A 21,510-nucleotide genomic window follows, 5' to 3' on the forward strand; every position below is an offset into this window, starting at 1 on the left:
ATATTAATCCTGGTGCACCACAACTACCTCAGACTCCAAAATGCTCCATCATCTGACCAACCCCAAAAGAGGGGACCTAGAACTCTGGAGGAACTGAAGTGATTCTCTGTTTAGAAGTGGTTTCAGTGTTTTTTTTGTTTTTTTTTACCGATTTCATTAAAATTACAGGAGAAGCTTCATTGCTGTGATGTTGGCAAAGAGAGGTTGTACTAAAGTACTAAATGCAGGGGTGGTGATCATTATGACAGATGGTTTTGTTAAAAATCATAAGGTTTTTTGCCAAGTTTACTTCAATTAAAGGTTATATTTCTCTCATACTGTCAGAGTGAATTTTTTTTAATGAATTTTTTTTTACCAAGGGCGTCAGTAACGGGGCTGACTGTCTTTTGCTTTTTGCAGATAGCCCAAAAATGGTCTTGGTGTCTAGCAGACCCTCTGGTGGAATATTGGAGGGAACATGTGTGATTCTGACCTGCAGCAGTGAAGCAAACCCACCTGTGGAGAGCTACACCTGGTTTAAAAGATCAGGAACTGAAGATATACAAATAGGCAACGAGCAGAGTTACAGCATCAAGCATACTGTCTTTGCAGAAAGTTACGAATATAAGTGCAGGGCATCCAACCGGCACGGATCTGCATTCTCAGAGTACATGCATCTTAATATCTTATGTAAGTAAGGGACCATTTGTGTCTACTGACACACAATTGATGCACATTTTGGACATAACACTTCTCTTTCACTCTCACTCAGTGCTAGGGTCAGCAGATAAAAATTATGATGTACTTCTAAAGTTCCCACAGAAAATCTCTGTCATAGTGACCCTGACAGTAGTCAATGATGTATTTGTACTGACTCTCACAGGTTTTTGGTAAAGTAAGAAAGTATAAATGTGATATAAATGTGATATAAATGTGGACTGGCAAATGGATAATAGTAAGTATGTTGTGGTTGCAGTGTGAAACCACAAGAAAAATCTTTTTTGGGATTAGTGGGCAGGTAATCAATATCGCTGGATAGTCTAGCAACTCCAGCACCAGTTCTTTGGCAGGTGAAACATTGTAAGATTTGTCTTTTTTTTTTTTTTTTTGTGCAGATAGCCCCAAAAGTGTCTTGGTGTCTAGCAGACCATCTGGTGGAATACATGAGGGCGATTCAGTGACTCTGACCTGCAGCAGTGATGCAAACCCACCTGTGTTGATCTATACCTGGTTGAAGAGATCAGGAACTGAAGATATACAAATAGGCACTGATCAGAATTACAGCATCAGAAGTGTCAGCCCAGAGGACAGTAACAAATACAAGTACAAATACAATGGATCTGCATTCTCAGAGTACACAACACTTGATATTTTATGTAAGTAAGCATTTTATATCTACTGGAACAAAATATTCTGTGTACATTTTGCACAAAAAATCTTCTGCTGGGGAGTAAAGCCAAGGGCCTGGACGGGAGACTACAGTCCCAATCCCATTTCTTCTTTTTACCCCTACCCCTTGTTTTTGAGTGTCACCCTACGAAATGGGACAACCCTCAAATAAAAAAAAAAACAACATTAACAGGCTACTGTTAGGCAACCCAGCCCGTCTTCAGTGATACCAGAGAAAGGAAAAGTTCAGCAACATCGCTGCTGGGCTTCAGTTACATTTAGGGCATCATAAGCTTTCAAAGAGGGGATATAAGACAATGTATTATTGCCCACCACTAATTCTTTGGTGATACGAAGCTGAAATTAACTATTCACCAGCTTCTTCTTCGAATTGTCCCATTCCACCTTAAATGGTGCAGCAGTTACATTCTTGCGCTTCAGGTGTCAATATTGCAGGACTATTTAAGGTGGAATGGGAAAGTTAAATACATTTGTGGGTTTCTTTGGTCACTTTTGCAGCCATCTTGCTGTTTTTTCTTTTTTTCTTATAATACTCAGTTTGGAGGGCCATGTAGCCCTAACACTTCGCCCTACCCCTCTATCTCAACAAAAATTGGGACACCCTATCCCTAGACCTGAGCACGCGAAACAGAGCACTAAGGACTAAGCGGTAGGGGCAAGGGGTGAAATGGGATTGGGCCTAGGAAGGGAGCCATCAGTAATGGAGCCCAGTGACACATATGGTCTACAGATTATAATTATATTATATATTATTATATTTAATTATATTATGGGTGGCACGGTGGCGTGGTGGGTAGTGCTGTCGCCTCACACCTAGGTTCGATTCCTCGGCCGGGTGATCTGGGTCCTCTCTGTGTGGGGTTTGCATGTTCTCCCCGTGTCTGCGTTGGTTTCCTCCGGGTTCTCCGGTTTCCTGCAACAGTCCAAAGACATGCAGTCAGGCCAATTGGACATGCTACATTGCCCCTAGGTGTGAGTGTGTGAGTGTGTGAGTGACTGTCTGTGTCTGTGTCTGTCTGTCTGCCCTGCGATGGACTGGCGACCTGTCCAGGGTGTATCCTGCCTTCCGCCCGAAGACTGCTGGGATAGGCTCCAGCACCCCCCCCGCGACTCTGACGGAGAAGCGGCTTAGAAAATGGATGGATGGATGGATGGATGGATGAATAATTATATTATTATATATAATAGATTAAAGAACCACTATAAGCTGCCAGAACAGCTTCACTGCAACTTGGCATAGATTCTACAAATGGCTGGTGCAGTACTGGTGAGATAGAATACCATTCGTCCAAAATATATTTCTTCAGCTAAGTTTTTGATGATGGTGGGGGACAGCACTGAACAAGTTGGTTCTACTGTCCCATAGATCTTGGATTGTGTTGAGATCTGGTGACGGTTAAGGCCAAAGCATTTGATCTACCTAGTTACTCATCATACCATTTAGTGACTACTTGTGCCCTTTGAATGGGGGCATTATCATTCTGGAAGAGACCACTCTAAACTGAATAGAAATATTTTATTGGATAATGTTGATCAGTCAGAATATCTTGGTACTGATAACTTGGTCCCTCTAAGGCAGGAGTGCCCAATCCTTGCCTTGGAACTCAACCATCCTAGAGAATTCAGATCCAACACACCTAGCACTAATATTGAGTTACCCCTATAAACCTTCATTACCTGGATCAGATGTCTTAGATTAGGATTGGAACTAAACTCTGTAGGGTGGTAGATCTCCAAGACCATGATTTTGCACCTCTGCTGTAAAGGGATGAAGTGGACCCAAACTATGCCAGCAAAATTCTCCTCACAGCATAACACCATACACCTTCACTGTAGAGTTCAGGTATTCAAGTCGGTACAGCACACATACACTCTCCTACTTGTGGACAGTATGGTGAAGGATGACTCATGAAGTAGGTAGACTTCAGATAGGAAGTGTGTATGTCTATCTTTAAACAAGTTGCCTGAATGTAGCATTAATATCAGTTTTGACCTAATTAACCTGTTATTATGAAGTACACTGCGTACTCATGTCATAGTATGAGTGTTCCACCAAATTTACCATTTTAATACTGCTAGTGATTATTAATCTGGTGGTCATTTAAGACATTGTGAAGTCACATAAATGTGGACTGACAAATGGACAACAATAAGTGTATTGTGGTTGCAGTGTGCCTTTGTTTTTCCTAAGGTAAAAAACAATATTTTTAGTGGGCAGGCAACTGTGATTGCTGGGTAAGCCACCCACTAAATTCTATGGTTAGAATTCTGTGGTTTATGACTTTTTGTTGCTGTTTAATTTTTTTTTTTTTGCAGACGGCCCAAAGACTGTCTTGGTGTCTAGCAGACCATCTGGTGGAATACGTGAGGGTCATTCAGTGACTCTGACTTGCAGCAGTGAAGCAAACCCACCTGTGAAGAGCTATACCTGGTTTAAGAGATCAGAAAGAAAAGATTTACAAATAGCCTACAGTCAGAATTACAGCATTGAACAAATCAGCATTGAAGACAGTTACAAATACAAGTGTAGGGCATCCAACCAGCATGGATCTGCGTTCTCAGAGTACACACCACTTGATATTCTATGTAAGTAAAGGACTATTTATAGTCCTTTGGCACGCAATATTTTTTATACATTATGTATTTAAGAGTTCCCTTTAACTCTGATTGAGTTCTAGGACCAGTAGCTCAAAATGAGATATTGTACTTATAGACTTGCCAAAGAAGACGTCAGTGTCTGTGACCCTGACATGCAAGGCTCACGCTAACCCACCTGTGATGGACTACACCTGGTATAAAGAAGGTGAAAGTGAACCTGTGGCATATGGGCAGACCTACAGCATCACCAGTATCACTAAAGAGGACATTGCACCATTCTACTGCAAGGCTGGCAACAGAATTGGCCATGACTATGCACGTCCTGTACCAGTCACATGTATAGGTGAGCAGCGTTAGCTACTCAATTACATGACTCTGTTTTCTGGTTTAAAGACCTTTATTTCAGGTATTTTTAACCCTCTCACTCAGGTAAAGCACAGGTTGCAGCTGCTGGCATCGGTGGATTCTGTGGAGGGCTCGCTACAGCTGTTCTCTTCACCATTCTGTGGATAAGGTGATGCTCACAATTACAATCAAACTCTGTATCCAACATTTAGGGTCAGCTTTCCGAATCCAATTAAGCCTAAGCCTAGACTAAAATCCTTTCTAGTGCTGATTCAGCATTGGTACAGCAGTTTAGCTCAAGACTAGGTTTAATCCATGCTTGTGAAACCGGCCTAGAGTGGTTACATTAGCAAATAGCACAAGGAACGGTCTGACATAAACCAGATGTAGTGGAGCAGCCAAGACATCTTTTGTTGCCAAATTTGCTTCTTTACTTTAGCACTTTAGTCTCAGTGGTCCAGTGCTCAAGTAAACACTACAAGTCAATAGTCACCCAAACCTTTTCCATAAATACATTCCTAAAGCTTCTCTCAACCTTCTCTTACATCCACATCCAATCTTCATTAAGGTTGCTCAGACTGGTCAGTGCGGTTTAGAGGGCAGTACGACTTGCTGTGAACCATGAAAATGAACTTTACTATGTAGCTGAACACAAATATTTTAGTCAATATGTGTTGTGACATCTCTTCATATGCATGCATGTTATGCAAGCACATGGACATTAGATTGTATTCAAGCTTGTTGTTGTTTCTATTTATTAACATAATATCTTAGCTTACAGAATTCAAGATAAGCAGTTGTTTTTGTAAAAAAAAAGGAAATTGTAAATGTCATTTTTAAAATAGCATTTAAGAAATGTCAACAACCTGCTTAAAAAAGTATAAGAAACATCATGCTGAACTAAAACAATATCAACATATTTATCAATTGCTATAATAATAATTAAGCATGACAATACGCAATGTAGAGCTGTTGTCATTTATTACCTGAAAGCAGGAGGAAGAAGTGGAAAACAGATGGAAGGAAATACTGGGTAGATAAAAGCTGGAGGAAGAATAAGACAACAAGCAGAAATGAATATGAAGTTGGTGAAAGCAGGAGAAAGAAGAAGAAGAAGAAGGCAGCAATTGAAGATGATTATGAGGTGTGTGATCCATTAGAACGTGTGCATCATTATTCATCATGGCCTCCAGGTAGAGTGCAGAGCCATGCAGTGCTGTTTAGGCATACAGTTGCAGAGAGAGGCAGCTGTGCACGGAGCTGACAAATTCCTTTTTTCTTCTTCATATAGAATGTTGGCCCAGATCCCGAAGACGACACATACACAGCTCTTAATCTTAAGACCAAGATCTCAGATGATATCTATGAATCTCTGACAGTACCTGTGGAATGTTCCAAACATGTGTTTTTTTTAGCATTCCTCAACTTTCCCAGTCTTTTCTTGCCCCTGTCCCAACTTCTTTGGAATGTGTTGCAGGCAGGTAAAGAGATCCAAACACCCCAATGCAGGTTCGATTTGGTGAACTGGTGCTCTGCTATCAAAAGTATAGATGATAAATGTTTTTAACATTGAGAGCAAAGTCATCTGATGGTAACATCTGACAATGTTGGAGTGACAAAAAGCTGAAATCTGACCTGGTCTGTAGTGCTTTATGCTGTAGCCTGCTAAGCTAAGCTAAGATGAGTGTATGAGGCCTCCCACCACAGTACAGGCCGGGTTCTAGCAAACCAGTGATTAAAAACACCCAATAGAAGACAAAGACTATCCAAGAGCACAAATTCGAATGACTTGTATTGAAGTGACAGAAAGAAAAAAAAATTGTTCTGTGGTGAATCACACCGCAGTACAGGCTATTTCAGTAACTAATGCTCAACTAACATCCGTTGTAGAGGATAAAGAATCTGAGAGCAGAGAGAGAGAGAGTTAAAGACAGAAGCGTGTTTTGTGGTGGGTGGTGTGTGTCTGTAGCTACTATCCTGCTACCTCATCTGCTAGTTTAAGAGTGGGTACAAACTCTTTGGCTACCATGTTTTTAGATAAAAACCTTTTTTTCTGTGTGATCTTGGCCTCTGCCTTGACGGCAAGATTGATAGGTTGGCAAGATCATGAAAATGAAAATGCAGTCTGGTCTAAAGCATTTGCAAAAGTATTTTGCCACAGCATGAGCACAGTATGCAATTCAGTAGAGGAGAGGCGCTGTTTTCCATTTACATTTGAATTTTGATATCTTTCTAGGTTCCCAGTAAACACAGTTTTGTTGTGACAATGTTGTGACAACCTTTTGTCTTGATACTCACAATGTTGTCACAACCATGAAAAGTCATTCCTCATAAAGTTGTGACAACATTATCTGATGACATTATGACAACGTAGTGGCAGTGTTGTCAGTATTTTGTCACAACCTCCTCCTTCTCTTTTCAAAGTAGTCAATAGGAAGTCACAATACAGTATGTCAATGTTACTTAGGTAACATTGGAGGTTGTGGCAACGTAAACAGCCTCACTTTTTGACAACTTTGTAGCAATGTTGCAAGAATGTAGACAACGTTGTGACAATGTTGTGCATTTGCTGGTTTGGTGTTTAATCATCATTTTGACACTGTTATTGCAAAATCAAATAACATGAACATGCAGTTTTGGAAATACATTTAAATTTTAAATGACGCTAATTAATAAAGCATTTAAATCTCTGAGTAAATGAAATGTCGGTACCAGTGCACCAACTGGCAAATGTAAATGGAATTACTGAATTTGAATTTTCATTTTGAACCCAAAAACTTGCATGTATGAGAGGAAAATTTTAATTCAAATTTAGGATTACATTGCCATTTTGCATTTTAATTTTGCCCTTTGCAGACTACCATGCCAGGACATTAACAATAACAGTAAAATTATGCTATTATATTACTAAGTACAATCTGTCATGAAAAAACATGATAACGTAGCACATTTACTATGCAGCAGAAAAATTTATGTTATGCTATGTAACAGGCTTGAGGCCAATTGTCACCTCTTTTTTGTTGAACATTTATATGTACAAACAGCAGAGGTCCTTAAACTCTCCTACTACATTCATTTAACGTTTTTTAAGAGATGTTATCAAAAACAGTTTAACACATTAAAACCTTATTTCCTTATTTCACACTAAGGCTTATTATTCAGCAGCTACAGGGACTGTGCTATTCTTGTGCAATAAAACTTAGGGCTTGCCAGTGGGCTCTGGCTTTTGAAGGGGTTAACTGTCATATTATCTTTGGGGTTAATTTGACCCAAATCAGCATTTAAAGTTTCTAAATAAATGATTAATATTATTTTTTTTGCAAAGAAACATAGTACCTGACACAAACTGCGATAAGAATTTTAATTCTAATCATTTTCTGGAGGTTTAAATTGCATGGAGCAAATTTACCCCAAGGATAAAGATCTTAGTAAATGTGAAAATAACAGGAGCAATAATTCAGGAATCAGTATTGAAGTATGAGTGTCAGTATCAGTATCAAAAACTCTTGAATGATACCCAGCCATAATCACAAAGCAACCCAAAATGGCAACTTTGTGACAAGAGTAGCTACATTGGGACAGTGTCAATTTTGACAGAGGTGGTTAAACAAGTGGTAACATTTAGAAATAGGGGGATGGAGGATTTGGAATGGCAACTTTGTGACAGGATGGCAAGTTTGCAATGGCAAGGCAACTTTCAGACAGAGAGGTAACATGCATATAGGGAAAAAATCATGATTCAGATAGGAGTTGAAGTGTTGGTGTAACTGGTACTTTTGGTCTGATACGGGCTGTTGTTCTTATTCTGTGTCCTCTCCTACCTTGTCCTGCTCTTGTCTTCAGGCCTCACCTATTTCCTGTTCCTGGTTTCACCCTTGTCAGCTGTCCTTTGTCATGAGTGTTTGTATATATACCCCTCTGTTTCTCCTGTTCCTTGACCAGCGTTACTCTTGTACACTCTGCTATTGGTTAGTGTTCTCAGTGTCATGTTTTTTGTTTTATTCATGAATCCAAGCATTGTTGTGTACTTGTGTGTTATCTGATCATAATAAAGATTATAAAAAGGGCACTTTTTGCCTGTACCCGTCTTCTGGTTAACTCCGGCAGCCACAGCATTACAGTTGGGAAGGAAGTGGCATGAAAGTGGCATATGTGGCATGAAAGTAACCACTCAGAGAAAGATATTAGAGCAGAGATGTAGATATTGAAAGTAAACTGCAGTTCAGATTTTAAATGTTAGACTAACTAAATGTATTAATATTATTGCCTCATTAAAACACAATATGAAACACTCAATATTTTAAAGTTGAAAGGAAACTGCCTGGAGAGTTTAAAGGTATTGGAGATAGAGGGCTGTTGCTATCAATTGTATTAGCTTTCTATTAACCAAAAAAGGACCTAACTACGAACTACAATGCAGAGGGTTTCAATTCTGCAGTACTGAAAAAAGAGATAAAAATCATATTAATCATATTGTAGTTGGCGTCATGGCCCATATTTGGAAGCCCAGATCTAAGCTGGTTTTATCTATGACAAAAATGAATAGTGTTTTGAAAGAGTGTTGTGTCACATTCTGTGGAATACAAAAAGACTCAAAAGCTGACATATTTTGTCCTATTCATTTTTTATGAGTATCACTAGATTGTCTGAAATACAAGGTCATTTATCAGTAAAAACATGAATGCTACAACTAAGCTAATGCTACTGTGTATTAAAATGACATCACATGAAAACTTTACCACATTTGAAGATTTTACTGTTATTTAAAGATTTTTAAGATCCCATATGGCAGAGACTCCTCCAGAACAATTTACAGTCTGATCACAACCTAAGCTAGTATCACATTAGTAATCTTTCTCATGAAAGTGTATTGGTACAGTATGATGTAGCCTGGGTGGAGAACTAAACACCAGTCTGCTGGGTGGATGTGTGATGTGGGTCGACATGTGTTAGCCACTGTGCTATATGAAAGCTCAATCTAAACACCAGAAGGATGATTGTTTTGCTTATTTTGACACTTCTGTTGACACATGTCACAACAAGTGTATTATAGATAAATGATTGTCTTTAGACTGCAGCTGTCATGGTGTAGTAGCCATTAGAAAATGGTGATGCTGTGGTCATAAAAGGATGGTCAGCAACTAAATGATGCTTCATTTTTATTAGGGAGCCCAATGGGTGCAAAGAAAAATTTTAGACATTGAACTGTTGTCTTCATGTGAGATATATACTTTTCTATTAGTGTAGAATGACTGTATAACACCGATAGTCATGTGAAAAAAGGCGTTAGCCACATGTAACCTCACTGCATTAAAAAAGCTCAGCACTTCCAGGAACCCATCATTTGCTGTATGTGTCAGGAACTTGTCTTAATAAGGTAAGAGATTTTATTTTAGTGTAAGATCAAAACATTTTAAAGAAAACATATCAAACCTAATTTCTATATATGTTTATATATATATATATATATATATATATATATACATGTGTATATATATTTGTGTATTCATTTATTACGTATGAAAAAGCATGCACATTTAATAACATGGGGTCTTGATTTATTTTTATACATATATTAGTTCTGAACAGAAAAAATTCAACACATATATTTTTAAGTCATTTTAATATAGAAACACTATTTTATTTGTGTTTTTTCTTTGCTGCGTGCCACCCTAATAAAATCTCTAGGTCTTACCTGGCCACCCCAGTCTAAAAATTCTGGCTATCTCTTGTTTGGTGAATGCCAGGTGAACACTATGAACATTATGGAATACATAGAGCCAAGAGTACATTTTGGAGGAGATTAAGGATCTGAGCCTCTTTTTAGGGGTTTGGGCTGAGCCCCTTAGTTCCAGTGAAGATGGATGTTAATGCGATGAAATACAAAAACATTTTACACAATGATATTCCCCCAGATTTATAGCACCAGTTTGGGGGAAAAAGCCCTTTCCTGTTCCAGAATGTGCCACTGTGCACAACACGAGGTCCAAAAAAATCTTCGGGCTGCCTTAAGTTGATGGGTTCTTGATCCTTTTACTTATTATTCAATTCATGATTTAGCATTAAATTATTATTATTAAATATTGTTTTGCTATTGTTGTTATAAAGTTCATGAGACCATGATCCATCCCTGATTATGAGTAGTTGTGTATTGTTAAACACTTCTTGATGTATTGTGATTATTTTTGCCCACTTATTCAGCTCTAGTGAGAACTAGAGTCGTTTGTTTGTCAGTTTACTCAAAATTCTGCTGCTTCACAATCCACACCAGCATCTGTGGAAAACTAAGTCAGACATGCATATGTTGTTTGTGATGACTTTGTCATTAATTTCAAAATAAACGCTTTACTTCTTTTTAAACTTTTAATTGCTCTTCTTCAGCTAGCTGCTCACATTGGTATGATGCTATAAATGAATTGCTGTCCTCTTCAGGTTAAGTCATTAACTCAGTGTGGGTTGGACGTCACTTTAAAAATCTAAATGAAAAGATTCAATAAAAATATTTGCTACAGATTTTTTCTATTGTTGACATTATTGACCATTCATTTACAGCCCTAGTCCGGATCAGCTCTGCTAATATAAAATTTCACTAAGTTAAAGCAAACTCAGCATCCAGTCATGATCCTGGTGAACAGCTGACAACAAATTTAATGACTGTTGTATTGCTTCTGTACACATTTATAGGCCAAAGCCACAGTGATGATGCTTCATCCTCTTTCTCTGGTTCTTTTGCTCATGATGCCACGTAAGTCTCTCCTGAAACATCATCACTTTAACAGCAGTGCATTTATCTTTTCTTTCTATGTAAACATAAGCCTATTAGAAGACATACCAGTTTATTTACATGGTTGATGGTGTGTTGTCATAAATTTATTTCATTCTTTCTAATTTATTTCTTTCTTCCTCCAACCTAACCAATCAAACAGCTCAGCATTTGACATACTACTGCCGCTGTACAACGGACTACCCCAGGTAATGTTTCTGAAAGTACTGATGATTTTATCAGTGGTGGTTTTATTTTGGTGAAATTCTCATTAAAAAACAAAACTACCTAAATCTTCCAAAGACATAGCTTGAACGACATGCCAAGGGATCCAAATGTCTGCTAAAGAAAAAGAAAAACTCTCTGAGAGTCTGAGAGTCATCAGTTCTGCAGCCCATAAAATATGATGCAAAACTGTATTCAACACAATGGCCCTCAAGCTCGGCTTTTAACATACGGCTGGTACTGGGTTAGAGCCACGTAAGATTCTGACAACCATAAATGATATCATTTTTTTGTTTTTTGTTTGTTCGTTTTTTTGGTGAAATTATCATTAAAAACACCATGTAAATCCTCCAATGGCACAGCTAGAAAGACATCAAGGGTTACAAAAGTCTGCTAACAAAATAGGAAAAGCTCTCTATGTTATCTCAGAGTCATCAGAGGCTGTCAAAGCTCTGATGGCAAATACCCATATAGAGACAGATCTACAGAGCAACTTCCTTCCTCTCTACACTGCTTGTCAGCCTACTTGGAGCCCATAAAATATGATGCGATATTGTATTCAGCACAATGGCCCTTAAGTTTTTGTGATTTAAGTTTTTTTTGTTTTTTTTTTGTTAACAACAGCAACAACTTAAAAAATATTCTACCATTCACACAATCTCAGTGTTACATAATTGTATAAGAATAGACAATGAAACGCAAAAAAAAGGAACAAAACCCACATAAATGCTTTATTTATTAAAATTTTCACAAATTTGCAATTTAACTGCCTTTAATGATGGTACAAACTGGAACGTTCGTACGACTTGGAAACAAGTGATTTGAGCACAAATGATGATTCAGCTTCAGTGTCTGAAATCAAGAACCAGCCTAAGTGTACCTCATTTACATATCATTTACATGAAGCACTCCCTAATTCATGTAGATGAAGAAGATGATTTTACTTGTCAAGTACATAGTTGTGTGTAAAATAAAGCTGCACTATAGGATTTACTAAAATTAAATGAAGTAGTGTTATTGAGTCAGGAGGGAAAAAAACACAAACTAAAACATAGTGTGTAAAACCTAAATGAATAATAATGTCAAAGTCAGAGGTGTTAGTTCAATATTTGCTGGAGGTTTTTCAGACCATGTCACACATCTTTACATATTAAGATCACAGCATAGACCCATAAAGAAGGCCCAGCTCGATGTTCAGGTCTCAAATGCAAAATCAACATTAAAGTGTTCGAGATATTATTACAATAGTAAATCATTCACATATGCCCTCAAAAGACTCGTCCTTCACCAAGTTTTGACCAAGTTCTCTTTGAATACTTTTTCAATGACCTTGCAGTTATCAGATCCTTATAATTTGGAGAAAGGAGATCCGAAGCTTACAATTACCATTTTCACCAGAGAGGTCTCCCAAGTCTCCAAATCTTAACCTCTTGGCCCCTGAATGTCACAAAATCTAAATTCTGGGGGTCCCTGAAAATAAACTTATGAGATTATATTGTCTATTAAGGCAAAATAAGCACTCAAATACAAATTTAGGGAAAGGTCATTGTTTAGCCTCCTTCAACCACAGACCTTTTTAATGGTGCTGTAGCATATAGGTTCACTCAGTTGCTTTCTCATGCTTGGGATACCTCAGAATAACTTTATAGCATGCCACAGCATATTTGTGTGGTGGAAAGAGTATTTCATGTGTGGGCGGCCACATTACCATGTAAAATTATTGGTGCATATATAAAAATTTGCCTGCTGTGAAATTTTCCTTTACAGACATTTTTCTCTGGCAGTTCAATGAAACATTGCCTAAAGAAGTCAAAGGAGAGAAAGTATACATGAGCGTAATTTAAGAGTCGGTATCCAGGGTATTTATTTCTTCACTCACACTTATTAACCTTTGCCTCTGCAGGACTGATTCTCTAACAGCATTACGCTCTACCTATAGTAAGTTACACGAGCCACTTTTGTTTATTGTTATTTTGCTATAATGTGCGCTTGTGTATGTTTACTTACGGTGTTTTTGTTGTATTTTGTTGTATTTGGGAGTGTTGGGGTGTCCACAATATGTTTATTTTTTTACTTTGCACATTATTCTTGGGCTTACTAAAACATTCTTAATTGAATTACTGGTTAAGTAATAATGCAAAACTTTTTTCCCCCATACGAATATCATGGCATTGTGCATTTTGTTTCAGCACAAAGGTTTAGAGCCTAGTTCCTGTTTAATCCCTCGTCATAGCTTAGCATAGAATAACGTAGCCTATGCTTTTGTTTGTTTACTAGGCCTCTCCTGTTTTTATTTATGTGTGTTATATTGGGATATTTACCTGTGTTCTGTTTTAGCTCTATGTTCATACAAACTTTCTGCACTAGTGATCATCTCTGCTCTAGCCTGAATCATTATAGAAGGCCAAAATATGAATTCCTAGCTGTAATGTTAGCTCTCTACTTTGCTTCTGCATTCACAGGGTAACAGGAAAAAAATCATAATAATTGAGCCCCAAAAACTACAACCTTCACAATACATCATCAGAATGGGTTTTCTTAGTCTCACTCACTCTGAAAACTACTGCAGCACCACTGTAGGATGTGAGGAAGCACGTTTACAACACATACAGCCATAGTTAAATTTTTTCGTTTTGACTGAAGTTTGGCCTGTTGAAATGTACAGGTTTAACTTCCAGTGTCCTCTATGTTGCACATTTCATCACCCTATATTCTCTCTTCAGGTTGAGGTGGAAACCAAAATAACTGCACTGTTCCACAATTTAACTGCATGATCTAGAGCTGCGTAAACATACATGTTTGTGGAGATTTAGTTTGCAATCACTTGTCATTTTATACACATTAATAACATACAGTGAAGATTGAAATACTATAAACTACACACTTTGTAGTTGTTTTAGATGTTTTAAGTTGTTTGAGATGTTTTATTCAATCCTTATGGTCTTTTGGGAACAACAAGAAGTTATTAATTGATCAATGAAATAATGTGATTTTATATTTACAAGTTTTATTTTCTCATCATCTGCCTTGAAATTTGCTCATCACTGTCTAAGGATGAGTTTTCTTGGACAATAATTTTACAATAACTTCATTCTTGATATATTTCTCTCAGTCAGTTCAGAATCATCATCACTGTTCATCATTCTGTAGATATTTCAAAATTCTTCTTACATTCCTCTGTGAGGATGTAAGCGCCTTTTTTATGGGCAAATCCAGGGTCATGGTCAAAACGGTCCAGGTTCATATAGCCGACATGAAGAGCAGGAGGGACAGACATAACAAAAATGAACACAGAACTCTGAACAGCATAAACATAAAACAACCAGCACAACCAAACAGAACAATCAAACAGTACAGTGACCAGCAAAAACAAAGGGCAAACACGGGGCTTATAAAACACAGGGATAACGAGGGACAGGTGGAAAACAGGTGGCAACAATCAGGGGCGGGGGCACAAAACAAGGGGCCGGATTAGGAAACCAAAACAAAGAAAACACGTGGAAGATCAAAACAAAGGGGCACATGGACGATCAGAAAGTAAACAGAAAAAGCACATGGAGTAGTGGGAGGAGCCAACCGTGGCTGATTTAGCTATCAGTGTTGTGAGTGCTCCAAATAAAGAAATTAATAATGGAGCTTAGATTTTACATTAATATGGAATAAATTATATTAATATGTAAATTATGCTTATGTTCTGAGGTCAGCTGACAACCTCTCACTACTCTCTGTGTAGTTTCATTGCTTTTTCTACAGTGAATCTCCTAAAACCCTATAGAAACTTGCAAGGATCTCAGTGTCTTCACTCTAGCTATGAATGCTAGCTAGCTAAATACTGAAACAATTGTGGATAGTAACAGTTGCTAAACGGTAATTGGAGGGTTTAGAAAATATCGACAGGTTTTGATTGGCCATAATACAGAAAATACAAAAGAAAAAGAACCATCCCTGAAATGCAGCATAATAAATATTCTGTCCCCTTTCCATTGGTTGGCCTGGATAATGTGACTGTGCCGCTGAGTAGACTGCATTATCATAATAGTTTCTACGTTTAATCTCATAATTGGAAGAAAGTGAAAAAAAAACCCTTCTGAAACTACCGAGGTCCAGACCTCTGTGTCCTCATAGCTAGTTACAGCCATGAATATATATCCACATTAAGCAGCTAATTAGCTAAGCTTCCATTCTAAACTCCTCATTTCAATCTTTCACCTGCATTTTTTATTTCTAGGTCCAACAATGTCTCAGTGTCTGTTAGTCCTTCTGGTAAAATAATGGAGTACAGTTCAGTGAATCTTATATACTGTAGTTCCTTCATGCTACAACCCCAATTCTAATGAAGTTGGGACATCGCGTAAAACATAAATAAAAACAGAATACGATGATTTGCAAATCCTTTTCAACCTATATTCAATTGAATCCACTACAAAGACAAGATATTTAATGTTGAAATGGATAAACTTTATTGTTTTTTGCAAATATTCGCTCATTTTGAATTTGATGCCTGCAACGCGTTCCAAAGAAGTTGACAAGATTAATGCACTTAGTTTAGCATCAGCCTACTTCCTGTTTTACTGTTTACACATACACATTTTACTGTTTTACACATTTTATCACTTTGTATTCTCTCTTTAGGTTGAGGTGAAAATGAAAATAACTGCAATGTTCCACAACTTAACTGCATGATCTAGAGCTGCGTAAACATACATGTTTGTGGAGATTTAGTTGGTGTGATGCAGCTATGCTGCTCTACCATTTAAAAGTTTGCAATCACTTGTCATTTTATACACAATAATGATGTATGATGAAGACCAAAATACTACAAACCAGACACGTAAAGTTGTTTTACATGCTTAATACTTATGGTAGTTTGGAAACAACAAGAAGATATTAAGTGATAAATGAAATAATGTGATTTTCTATTTAGAACATTTTTTTCAAATGATCTGCCTTTAGATTCTCACCACTTTTTTTATGGATATTAATTTTGATAAAAACTTCATTCTTGATGTTATATATTTCTCTCAGTCAGTTCAGAATCATCATCACTGTTCATCATTCTGTAGATATTTAAAAAGTCTTCATTCTCCCAGCTTCCTTTAAATGATCTGCTGCTGTGAAGTTGCACAGGACTAACACATTACAATAATTTTATGCATTTATATTTCCAGACTTTTGAACAGTAAACATGTTGAACAGTGATGGCTCTGACCAGCCAAAATCAATTAATTACAGAGCTTTGCTTTAACAACCAAGAGAAACAACAGACCAGCTGCACTGAAGTCTTGGTCCGTGCACCTTATGTTCATTTGATTTTCATTTTAAAATCCAGCATTGAAAACAAGGAAATGGCTCAATTCTTGGCAGAAAAGGCTCATAAAGAGCGACCTGTTAGCAGACAAGGTTGTTGCAGTTTCATTGTAGACCCATAACCCACCTAACTGAACCCATACCAGGAATGGTGCCAGGGGGTGCTAGAGGGTGCTGAAGCCCAGCTGAAAATCGTTCTGCTTCCCCATTAGCACCCCTGAGCACCTCTGAAAAAATAAATTGTTTTAAACTTCACTCATCCATCATGGTATAAAAGCCAGATTTGTCACTCATTTATTTTCTCGCGAAAACATATTATTACATGTAATCATGTAACTTGTGCAGTCACAGAAATGAAACTAAACCTCACTCAATCTTTACTTCTGGTTTTGCAGTTTGAATTCAAGTACAACCCCGATTCCAATGAAGTTGGGACATTGTATAAAACATAAATAAAAAACAGAATACGATGACTTTCAAATCCTTTTCAACGTAAGCTCACCAGCCGCTTTATTAGGTGCACCTTGGTAGTAAAAGGTTGGACCCCCTTTTGCCTTCATAACTGCCTTAATTCTTCATGGCACACTTTCAACAAGGTGTTGGAAACATTCCTCAGAGATTTTGGTCGGTTGTTTGAGTTACTGTTGCCTTTCTATCATCTCAAACCAGTCTGCCCATTCTCCTCTGACCTCTCACATCAACAAGGCATTTTCGTCCACACAACTGTCCCTCACTGGATATTTTTGGATATAAACATTCTCTGTCGACCCTAGAGATGGTTGTGCGTGAAAATCCCAGTAGATCAGCAGTTTCTGAAATGCTCAGACCAGCCCGTCTGGCACCAACAACCATGCCACGTTCAAAGTCATTAAAATCACCTTTCTTCCCCATTCTGATGCTCGGTCTGCACTTCAGCAAGTTGTCTTGACCACCTCTACATGCCTCAATACATTGAGCTGCGGCCATGTGATTGGCTGATTAGCTATTTGTGTTAACAAGCAACCGAACAGGTGTACCTAATAAAGTGGCCAGTGAGTGTATATTCAGTTGAATAAATTATAAATACAAGATATTTAATGTTCAAACGGATAAACTTTATTGTTTTTTGCAAACAATAAAATACTTTCCCAGTCTTTTGTTGCCCCTGTCCCAACCTCTTTGAAACATGGATGTCACTGGTGTTGTCGATCCTCATTGGTGTTACATATAAGAAAGGAAACACCAGTGACATATTTGATAAAAAATGCATTTTACAAAATGACTGCTACAGACCATCAAACCACACGTTGTCAGTCATGGAATATCCACTAAATTACGTAATTTAATCCTTTTGTATTCTAGATTCCCACAATGACCTAAGAATAACACAAAACAGACACACACACACACACACACACACACTGTAGAGTAAGAGTAGAGTAAAACAACACACACACTGTAGAGTAACACAACAACGGCATTAAAAACAGTAAATTAAAACAACATCCCTTTTTATGGGGGAGGGGAGGGGGGTGGAAAAGCCCACTCAATGCACCTTTAAAGCTCTTTTCCAAAAACCAGATTTACTGCAGCAGCAACAGTCATAAGACTACTATAAACACATGACAGTCCAAGTGTGGAGCAACAACCTCATAGTTGCTGAAAAAGTCAAATATGAGGTGATATTTTGGATCAGTGAAATATGACCTCTTATTCCATTCCTGTTTGTTTCTTATTTGATGTTATGTTCAGTTTGTGAAACTGTAAAATGAAGCTGCTTCTGGATTTCTCCACTGACAACAACAGAAGCAAAAATGACAACTGACCCATTTTCAATACTGTGTTTTGAAATGGAAATCAAATGAGCAGAAGGACCAGTTTTAGATATTTAATACAATTTCAAATCACTAAGTCAGCTTACAGACTTGATAATGCTATGAAGACTTTTTCTTTATCTTATTATTTACATTAATCATTAGTTTAAAAATGACATTCGTGTAATTAATGAATTAATAATGCACTGACACATTTATAAACATATTAATGATTAATGAATGTGTGAAACACTTCCTTCTTATTCAGCAGAAAGCATTACCACTTCACCACATGGGGTCACCCCAAACAGTGTAGAAGGTGAGTTCATTTGAATACACAGTGTAGGTTCAATACATTCATATTACCATTATTTTATACATTTGTTCTTTCTGACTTTTGACCAGTGTCTCTGTCTCTGGCCATCCAAAATCAATTAATTATAGAGTTCTGTTTTAAAAACCAAGAGAATCAACAGACATTTTATACAATTTCAAATCACTAAGCCAGCTTGCAAACTTGATAATGCTACGAATGCTTCTTCTTCGTCTTGTTATTTATATTATTCAGTAATAAATACATTACATTATTAATTGAATTAATTAATTAATAATGCATTGATACATTTATAAACATGGTAATGATTAATTAATGTAAAAACATCTTCCTTCTTATTCATCAGCAATTTCTGACCATTCAACACCTGATGTCAACACAAGTACAACAGAAGGTAAGTTCATTTCAATACACAGTGCAGGTGTAATGAAGTAACCAGTGAATCTCTTTTGTAGGTTTTAATGTTGTGAGGATGTGTTAAGGAACGTTACTGGCTCCAGTGTCTAAACCAAGTTTTGTTTTGTTGTGTATGTATGTGTATATATACAGGGCCATAACTAGGATCAGAATTTTAGTGTGGTCCATTTTGCAAAAATGTGACCTGCATCTCATAGTGAATAAAATAACTGCCAAATTTGAGAATTACACCAACTGTAAGTTTCTCCTTTATCAATTCCCTGGTGAAGTAATAAATTGAAACAAATTTTTATTCAGCATGTACATATATTTATTAAATAGCATGACATTTTTTAATTCATCAGTGTTCCACCACAAAGATTAATGCACTTAGCTTAGCATCAGCCTACTTCCTGTTTTACTGTCTGTTGTTGTTTATGCATTTTATATTTGATTATTTACCTGTGTTCTGTTTTAGCTCTATGTTCATACAAACCTGCTGCATTAGTGCTCGTCTCTGCTCTCAATCATTAGAATAGGCCATACTATGGCACGTTTAGATACAGCCGTAGTTAAATTTTTCCTTTTGACTGGAGTGTCTCTCTGGCCTGATGAAATGTACAGGTTTAACTTCCAGTGTCCTCTATTTTACACATTTTATCACTTTGTATTCTCTCTTTAGGTTGAGGTGAAAATGAAAATAACTGCACTGTTCCACAACTTAACTGCATGATCTAGAGCTGCGTAAACATACATGTTTGTGGAGATTTAGTTGGTGTGATGCAGCTATGCTGCTCTACCATTTAAAAGTTTGCAATCACTTGTCATTTTATACACAATAATGACGTATGGTGAAGACCGAAATACTACAAACCAGACACGTAAAGTTGCTTTATATGTTTAATACTTATGGTAGTTTGGAAACAGCAAGAAGATATTAAGTGATAAATGAAATAATGTGATTTTCTATTTACAACATTTTTTTCAAATTATCTGCCTTTAGATTCTCACCACTGTCTAAAGATGAGTTTTTATGGATATTAATTTTATAATAATTTCACTCTTGATGTTATATATTTCTCTCTGTCATTTCAGAATCATCAACATTGTTTACATTCTGTACACATTCAATTTTTCTTTATTTTTCACAGCTTAGCTTCCTTTAAATGATCTGCTGCTGTGACGTTGCATAGAACTAACATATTCCAAAGATTTTATACATTGTGTTACCAGACTTTTGAACAGGGAACCTGAACAGTTGAACAGTGGTGTCACTGACCAGCCAAAATCAATTAATTACAGAGATTTGCTGTAACAGCCAAGAGAAACAACAGACATAATTCCAAATCACTGAGCCAGCTGGCAAACTTGATAATGCTATGAATGCTGCTTCTTCTTCTTCTTCTTCTTCTTCTTCTTCTTCTTCTTCTTCTTCTTCTTCTTATTATTATTATTCTTATTATTATTATTGGTGGTGGTGGTGTTATATTAAATAACATTTCATTTTTAATTAAAAATAATAAGGCATTGATATATTTATAAACATATTAATGATTAATGAATGTAAAAAAACTTCCTTCTTATTCATCAGCAACAATTACCCCTCTAACACATAATGTCAGTGCAAGCACAACAGAAGGTGAGTTTATTTGAATGATCAAATTGAGCAGAATACATTTTCAGTCTAAACTCTCTAGGTCCATGAATTGTCTGTAATCTTTACTTCTAGGTCCAGCAAATGTCTCAGTGTCTGTTAGTCCTCCTGGTGAAATAGTGGAGGGCAGTTCAGTGACTCTGACATGCTATAGTTTAATCTACTCGACTGTGAATTACACCTGGTTCAGAGGGACAACATTTCTAGGGACCACACAGAGCTACAGGATTTACAGCATCAGAGCTGAGGACAGTGGAGAATATATGTGTAAGACCAGCAACGCACATGGAGAAGCAAGTGCTACTCTGACTCTCAGTGTTTCATGTAAGTAACTTATTTCCAATGTCCAATTCACAAAACATATTTATAATAAAGTGGAAGTATTTTAAAAGTGCACATGCAAGGAGTAAAATAAATAACATTTTAATTAAAAGCTAATCTAAACAAGTGCCAGATCTTCCAGAGCCCTCACATCTTCAAGAAGGAAATTCCACTGATTACGGTCAAAATGAGACAAAGCAGCTTTACTACTTTTATGCCGAATGTCTGGTACAGCTCCTGTGAGCTGATCTTAGGGCTCTTAAGGGGACCCAACCACCATGTCACAAATTTATTGTGGAGAGCGTCCATGAAGGCATTTAAAAATCAGTAGAAGAATCTAAGTCTGTTTGAGCACAGGTGTGACATGAGCCCTGTAGGATCTACA

The 21,510-nt window shown here is 37.1% G+C and overlaps 1 protein-coding gene across 1 annotated transcript in view; it reads left to right on the forward strand.

Moving 5' to 3' along the window:
* The window catches only part of LOC108416686 (sialoadhesin-like), a 44,427-nt gene that overhangs the window by 7,204 nt on the left and 15,713 nt on the right, over positions 1-21,510 (forward strand). The window contains exons 5-17 of the mRNA XM_037531980.1: positions 400-669; positions 1,095-1,355; positions 3,706-3,975; positions 4,103-4,330; positions 4,417-4,501; positions 5,329-5,476; positions 11,017-11,077; positions 11,259-11,304; positions 13,224-13,258; positions 18,689-18,739; positions 19,101-19,148; positions 20,742-20,789; positions 20,880-21,128. Coding sequence (XP_037387877.1) covers positions 411-669; positions 1,095-1,355; positions 3,706-3,975; positions 4,103-4,330; positions 4,417-4,501; positions 5,329-5,476; positions 11,017-11,077; positions 11,259-11,304; positions 13,224-13,258; positions 18,689-18,739; positions 19,101-19,148; positions 20,742-20,789; positions 20,880-21,128 — 1,789 coding nt within the window. The 5' untranslated portion in view covers positions 400-410. The remainder of the gene's footprint in view (positions 1-399; positions 670-1,094; positions 1,356-3,705; positions 3,976-4,102; positions 4,331-4,416; positions 4,502-5,328; positions 5,477-11,016; positions 11,078-11,258; positions 11,305-13,223; positions 13,259-18,688; positions 18,740-19,100; positions 19,149-20,741; positions 20,790-20,879; positions 21,129-21,510) is intronic.

This window comes from Pygocentrus nattereri, chromosome 1 (genome assembly GCF_015220715.1).
Source record: "Pygocentrus nattereri isolate fPygNat1 chromosome 1, fPygNat1.pri, whole genome shotgun sequence".
Lineage (NCBI taxonomy): Eukaryota > Metazoa > Chordata > Actinopteri > Characiformes > Serrasalmidae > Pygocentrus > Pygocentrus nattereri.